This window comes from Echiichthys vipera, assembly GCF_963691815.1.
Source record: "Echiichthys vipera genome assembly, chromosome: 23".
Lineage (NCBI taxonomy): Eukaryota > Metazoa > Chordata > Actinopteri > Perciformes > Trachinidae > Echiichthys > Echiichthys vipera.
Window position 1 is genome coordinate 27,501 of NC_139848.1, and position 7,500 is coordinate 35,000.

A 7,500-nucleotide genomic window follows, 5' to 3' on the forward strand; every position below is an offset into this window, starting at 1 on the left:
AGGAACTCACCTCCACACTGGAGCTCACCTCCACACTGGAGCTCACCTCCACACTTGAGCTCACCTCCACCTCCACACAGGAGCTCACCTCCACACTGGAGCTCACCTCCACCTCCACACAGGAGCTCACCTCCACACTGGAGCTCACCTCCACACAGGAGCTCACCTGCACACTGGAGCTCACCTGCACACTGGAGCTCACCTCCACACTGGAGCTCACCTCCACACAGGAGCTCACCTCCACCTCCACACAGGAGCTCACCTCCACACTGGAGCTCACCTCCACACAGGAGCTCACCTCCACACTGGAGCTCACCTCCACACAGGAGCTCACCTCCACACTGGAGCTCACCTCCACACTGGAGCTCACCTCCACACTGGAGCTCACCTCCACACAGGAGCTCACCTCCACACTGGAGCTCTCCTCCACACTGGAGCTCACCTCCACACAGGAGCTCACCTCCACACTGGAGCTCGTCTCCACACTGGAGCTCACCTCCACACAGGAGCTCACCTCCACATTGGAGCTCACCTCCACACAGGAGCTCACCTCCACACTGGAGCTCTCCTCCACACTGGAGCTCACCTCCACACAGGAGCTCACCTCCACACTGGAGCTCGTCTCCACACTGGAGCTCACCTCCCCACAGGAGCTCACCTCCACACTGGAGCTCACCTCCACACAGGAGCTCAACTCCACACTGGAGCTCACCTCCACACAGGAGCTCACCTCCACACTGGAGCTCTCCTCCACACTGGAGCCCACCTCCACACTGGAGCTCACCTCCACCTCCACACAGGAGCTCACCTCCACACTGGAGCCCACCTCCACACAGGAGCTCACCTCCACCTCCACACTGGAGCTCACCTCCACCTCCACACAGGAGCTCACCTCCACCTCCACACTGGAGCTCACCTCCACCTCCACACTGGAGCTCACCTCCACACAGGAGCTCACCTCCACATTGGAGCTCACCTCCACCTCCACACTGGAGCTCACCTCCACACAGGAGCTCACCTCCACACTGGAGCTCACCTCCACCTCCACACAGGAGCTCACCTCCACACAGGAGCTCACCTCCACCTCCACACAGGAGCTCACCTCCACACAGGAGCTCACCTCCACCTCCACACTGGAGCTCACCTCCACACTGGAGCTCACCTCCACACTGGAGCTCACCTCCACACTGGAGCTCACCTCCACACAGGAGCTCACCTCCACACAGGAGCGCACCTCCACCTCCACACTGGAGCTCACCTCCACACAGGAGCTCACCTCCACACTGGAGCTCACCTCAACCTCCACACTGGAGCTCACCTCCACACTGGAGCTCACCTCCACCTCCACACAGGAGCTCACCTCCACACAGGAGCCCACCTCCACACAGGAGCTCACCTCCACCTCCACACAGGAGCTCACCTCCACACTGGAGCTCACCTCCACCTCCACACTGGAGCTCACCTCAACCTCCACACTGGAGCTCACCTCCACACTGGAGCTCACCTCCACCTCCACACAGGAGCTCACCTCCACACAGGAGCCCACCTCCACACAGGAGCTCACCTCCACCTCCACACAGGAGCCCACCTCCACACAGGAGCTCACCTCCACCTCCACACAGGAGCTCACCTCCACACAGGAGCTCACCTCCACCTCCACACAGGAACTCACCTCCACACTGGAGCTCACCTCCACACTTGAGCTCACCTCCACCTCCACACAGGAGCTCACCTCCACACTGGAGCTCACCTCCACCTCCACACAGGAGCTCACCTCCACACTGGAGCTCACCTCCACACAGGAGCTCACCTGCACACTGGAGCTCACCTGCACACTGGAGCTCACCTCCACACTGGAGCTCACCTCCACACAGGAGCTCACCTCCACCTCCACACAGGAGCTCACCTCCACACTGGAGCTCACCTCCACCTCCACACAGGAGCTCACCTCCACATTGGAGCTCACCTCCACACAGGAGCTCACCTCCACACTGGAGCTCTCCTCCACACTGGAGCTCACCTCCACACAGGAGCTCACCTCCACACTGGAGCTCGTCTCCACACTGGAGCTCACCTCCCCACAGGAGCTCACCTCCACACTGGAGCTCACCTCCACACAGGAGCTCAACTCCACACTGGAGCTCACCTCCACACAGGAGCTCACCTCCACACTGGAGCTCTCCTCCACACTGGAGCTCACCTCCACACAGGAGCTCACCTCCACACAGGAGCTCACCTCCACACTGGAGCTCACCTCCACACAGGAGCTCACCTCCACACTGGAGCTCACCTCCACACTGGAGCCCACCTCCACACAGGAGCTCACCTCCACACTGGAGCTCACCTCCACACTGGAGCTCACCTCCACACAGGAGCTCACCTCCATACTGGAGCCCACCTCCACACTGGAGCCCACCTCCACCTCCACACATTTATGTGTGTGTGTGTGTGTGTGTGTGTGTGTGTATATGTGTGTGTGTGTTTGTGTGTGTGTTTGTTACCAGCGCGATGCTGAACCTCTCCTCCAGCTCGGCCGGGTCGGGCATCGGTAGTCGGACTGGAGCGGCTCTGGACCGGATCACGGCCAGCTGGCTCTCCATGCTCTCCGTGTTCCCCATCACACACACACACCGAACACACACACGCGCGCACCGAACACACACACGCGCGCACCGAACACACACACACCCACCTACAACACACAGTCCGCAGACAGCAGCAGGAACATGTGGTCGGCCATCTTCATCATCCTCATCATCAATGAACGGGCGGAGAGGGAGGAAAGGCCTGTCTCACCCTCCGCCTGTCTGTCTGTCTCACCCTCCGCCTGCCTGTCTGTCTCACCCTCCGCCTGCCTGTCTGTCTCTCCTCCACCTGCCTGTCTCACCCTCCGCCTGCCTGTGTGTCTGTCTGTCTCACCCTCTGCTTGCCTGTCTCACCCTCCGCCTGCCTGTCTCACCCTCCGCCTGCCTGTCTCACCCTCTGCTTGCCTGTCTCACCCTCCGCCTGCCTGTCTCACCCTCCGCCTGTCTGTCTCACCCTCCGCCTGCCTGTCTCACCCTCCGCCTGCCTGTCTCACCCTCTGTCTGCGGCTCCCGTCAGAGTCTTTGTCTCCGCCGCTGCAGCCGCGGATGATGGAGAGGATGAAGATGATGAAGATGATGCTGATGATGAGTCTGATCCAGATGAAGCCGCCGTGTCTTTGTGCGCGTGTTTGTCCAGAACAGAGAGAGAGAGTGTGTGTGTCTGTCGGTGATGTATTAATGTGTGTGTGTGTGTGTGTGTGTGTGTGTGTCGCAGATGCGCCGGTTAATCCTCCCCCTCTCCCCCACAGAGAAAGAGACTCTCTCCCCCTCTTTGTCTGCGACCACAGGCCCCGCCCACGCACACACACACACACACACACACACACACACACACACACATTTAATATAACATAAAATAATTTAAAATATAATTTAATATAATTTAATATAGAATATAATGAGACACGGAGTCTCTTAAGTGTCCACAGCTCAAAAAATATATATTTTAAAATACTTTTTTATTATAAAACAATATAAATGTATTATTTTAAATACTTAATCTCTTTCTTATATTTTTAATATCATAAAATAATTATTTAAATACTTAATATCTATTTTATTATTTATATTTTAAATATATATATTTTAAAATACTTAATTTATTATAAAACAATATAAATGTATTATTTTATATATTTTATATATTTTAAAATACTTTTTATATTATAAATATTATTTTTAATGCTTAATCTCTTTTTCTAATATTTTTATAATAAAACATTTTAATAAATATTTAAACACAAAAATCTCTCATTTTAATTCTTATAAAAACATTTTTAATAAATATTCTAATATTTTAAAATCACGTTTTTCTTGTTTTTTTTAATTAAACAGAAAAAAAGTCGCTTTAAAGTGACGCTGGTGACGTCGCTTCCTGTTACGTCACCGCGCCGCGCCGCGCCGCCGCTCACGCGCTGGTAAACGTAAACACGGCTCACATTAAAACAAGATGGCGGCGTTTCACGACGAGGTGGAGATCGAGGATTTTGAATACGACGAAGACACGGAGACGTTTTACTTCCCGTGTCCGTGCGGAGACAAGTTCGCCATCAGCCGGGTGAGTGCGGGGCTAACGGCTACATGCTACATGCTAACAGCTAACAGCTACATGCTAACAGCTACATGCTAACGGGCTAACAGCTACATGCTAACGGCTAACACCAGACCGCGTAGACTAAAGCGCCTGTTTCAGGTTATAACTCTCCAGTGACGGTTTAAATGTTAAAAACTGCACTTTAATGGTTTTTACTCGTGATTAAAGGTTTATAATCAGTTCGGCGCAGCTTTGATCCTCATCTGTGTTTTTATTTTAAAGTTATTTAATCTTTTTTTACTAAAAGAGAGACTGACGTCATCGGGACGGCGACGTTAAACCTCCTGGTTTCTGAACGAAGTTCGGTGCGTTTGGTTTTTAAATGAGACATTTTATAATAATAATAATGTTTTAAAATTAGACATTTAATAATAAATAAATAAATAAATAAATAACAAATAATAATGTTTTAAATGAGACATTTAATAATAAATAAATAACTAATAATAATGTTTTTAAATGAGACATTTAATAATAATAATGTTTTAAATGAGACATTTAATAATAAATAAATAACAAATAATAATGTTTTTAAATGACACATTTAATAATAATAATAAAGTTAAACAGCGACTGATTCTGACCTTAAAGCCCCGGGTATCATGGTTCACAGTTTGTTAGTCTTTTAAGGTGGTTGTGAATGTTTTTAAGGTGGTTTGCATGTATTTAAGGTGGTATTTTAGTTTTTTAAGGTGATTGTAAACGTATTTGAGGTGGCTTAAGTGTATTTAAGGTGGTAATTAAGGTTTTAAGGTGGTAATTAACTGTATTTAAGGTGGTTTGCATGTATTTAAGGTGGTAATTAAGTGTATTTAAGGTGGTTTAACTGTATTTAAGGTGGTAATTAACTGTATTTAAGGTGGTTGTAAATGTATTTAAGGTGGTTTAACTGTATTTAAGGTGGTTGTGAATGTATTTAAGGTGGTAATTAAGTGTATTTAAGGTGGTTTAACTGTATTTAAGGTGGTAATTAAGTGTATTTAAGGTGGTTTAACTGTATTTAAGGTGGTTTAAGTGTATTTAAGGTGGTTTAACTGTATTTAAGGTGGTAATTAAGTGTATTTAAGGTGGTTTAAGTGTATTTAAGGTGGTCGGCGTGGTTGTAAATAACAAAATAAAAGTTGTTGTTGTTGTTGTTTACAGGAGGACCTGGAGAACGGCGAGGACGTGGCGACGTGTCCGAGCTGCTCGCTCATCATCAAAGTCATCTACGATCAGGTCAGAGCGCCTCCATCCTGTTTGTCTTTGTTTGCCTCAACTGTAAACAACAACAACAACAACGACAGGAAATGAGCCGCCCTTCACAATAAGAGCCTGAACACTAACAAACCACTGTTCCCGATGTTGTGTTTCAGGAGTTGTTTATTGTTTATTGTTGTTGTTTACTCTTGTTGTTTACTCTTGTTGTTGTTTACTGTTGTTCTTGTTGTTTACTCTTGTTGTTGTTGTTGTTTACTCTTGTTGTTGTTGTTGTTTACTCTTGTTGTTCTTGTTGTTGTTGTTTACTCTTCTTGTTGTTGTTGTTTACTCTTGTTGTTGTTGTTTACTCTTGTTGTTGTTGTTTACTCTTGTTGTTGTTGTTTACTCTTGTTGTTGTTGTTTACTCTTGTTGTTGTTTACTCTTCTTGTTGTTGTTGTTTACTCTTGTTGTTGTTTACTCTTCTTGTTCTTGTTGTTTCAGGATTTGTTTGTTTCCGGTGAAATCGTCGCAGCTCCGTCGTGTTCAGACGCCAAAGCTGAGCTGCTGCAGACGTCCTGACCTTCGTCCTCCTCTTCATCACCTTCGTCCTGACCTTCGTCACCTTCGTCCTGACCTTCGTCCTGACCTTCATCCTGACCTTCGTCCTGACCTTCATCACCTTCATCACCTTCCTCCTCCTCTTCTTCTTCTTCCTCCTCCTCCTCCTCTTCATCACCTTCATCCTGACCTTCGTCACCTTCATCACCTTCCTCCTCCTCTTCTTCACCTTCGTCTTCTTATTAATTTATATTTTACTGTAACTGTGAATATTTGTGATTATTTTCAGAATAAAAGCTTCAAACTGTTTTATTTTATTTTGTCAGAGAAAAACGAGCGGATTCACATTGTTGTATATTTTCTATTCTTCTCTTTTATTTTTATTTTTAATGATCTTTGTTTACCTTTATGTAAACTAAGGGTCTGTGTCGTCTGTGTCGTAAGCTACTGCTCACGTGAATTTCCCGCTGTGGGATCAATAAAGTCTATTCTATGTGTTTCTAAGGTGGTATTTTATGTTTTTAAGGTGGTATTTTATGTTTTTAAGGTGGTATTTTATGTTTTAAGGTGGTGTTTAATGTTTTTAAGGTGGTAATTTATGTTTTAAGGTGGTGGTAGATGTTTTTAAGGTGGTATTTAATGTTTTCAGTTGGTGGTAAATGTTTTTAAGGTGGTGTTTAATGTTTTTAAGGTGGTATTTAATGTTTTCAGTTGGTGGTAAATGTTTTTAAGGTGGTGTTTAATGTTTTTAAGGTGGTATTTAATGTCCTTAAGGTGGTGTTTAATGTTTTATGGTGGTGTTTAATGTTTTTAAGGTGGTATTTAATGTTTTTAAGGTGGTATTAAATGTCCTTAAGGTGGTGTTTAATGTCCTTAAGGTGGTATTAAATGTTTTTAAGGTGGTATTAAATGTCCTTAAGGTGGTGTTTAATGTTTTAAGGTGGTATTTAATGTTTTTAAGGTGGTGGTAAATGTTTTTAAGGTGGTATTTAATGTCCTTAAGGTGGTATTAAATGTCTGCTGTCGAACAGTCACATGTGGGTCGCCCCGGCTGCGTCCTGTGGAGCTGAACTGTTGAATGAACTCGTTGTTGTTGATCATGAGACCGAACATCAGAGTCACAAGAGACGCAGCGGAAGAAGAAGGAGAGGAAGAGACAGCAGAAGAAGAAGAAGAGACGCAGCGTAAGAAGAAGGAGAGGAAGAGACAGCAGAAGAAGAAGAAGAGACGCAGCGTAAGAAGAAGGAGAGGAAGAGACAGCAGAAGAAGAAGAAGAGACGCAGCGTAAGAAGAAGGAGAGGAAGAAACAGCAGAAGAAGAAGAAGAAGAGAAAGAAGAAGAGGAGGAGGAAGAAGAAACAGCAGAAGAAGAAGAAGAAGAGAAAGAAGAAGAGGAGGAGGAAGAAGAAACAGCAGAAGAAGAAGAAGAAGAGAAAGAAGAAGAGGAGGAGGAAGAAGAAACAGCAGAAGAAGAAGAAGAGACGCAGCGGAAGAAGGAGAGGAAGAAGAAGGAGAGGAGGAGAAGAAGAAGAAACAGCAGCAGAAGAAGGAGGAGAGGAAGAAGAAAGAGAGGAAGGAGAGGAG

General features: G+C 46.4%; 3 protein-coding genes across 4 annotated transcripts in view; 2 read left to right on the forward strand and 1 right to left on the reverse strand.

Moving 5' to 3' along the window:
• LOC310964690 (formin-like protein 2) overlaps positions 1–2,618 on the reverse strand; it is a gene marked incomplete at both ends in the record, with an annotated part of 28,956 nt that extends 26,338 nt beyond the window's left edge. Inside the window, 1 exon segment of the mRNA XM_083937945.1 lies at positions 2,502–2,618. Within this exon segment, the coding sequence (XP_083794071.1) occupies positions 2,502–2,618 (117 nt within the window).
• Positions 2,619–4,006: 1,388 nt separating this feature from the next.
• On the forward strand, positions 4,007–6,180 carry dph3 (diphthamide biosynthesis 3). Its single transcript, XM_083937654.1, has 3 exons — positions 4,007–4,143; positions 5,323–5,397; positions 5,861–6,180. Exons 1-3 carry the CDS (start codon positions 4,036–4,038, stop codon positions 5,936–5,938), a joined length of 261 nt encoding a protein of 86 aa, XP_083793780.1. The 5' UTR covers positions 4,007–4,035; the 3' UTR covers positions 5,939–6,180.
• Positions 6,181–7,253: 1,073 nt separating this feature from the next.
• cdk15 (cyclin-dependent kinase 15) overlaps positions 7,254–7,500 on the forward strand; it is a 9,763-nt gene continuing 9,516 nt past the window's right edge. For both annotated transcript variants that reach the window (XM_083938337.1, XM_083938338.1), the window contains exon 1: positions 7,254–7,500. This exon is cut by the window's right edge and continues 148 nt beyond it. The gene's annotated coding sequence lies outside the window, so the exon portion shown is untranslated.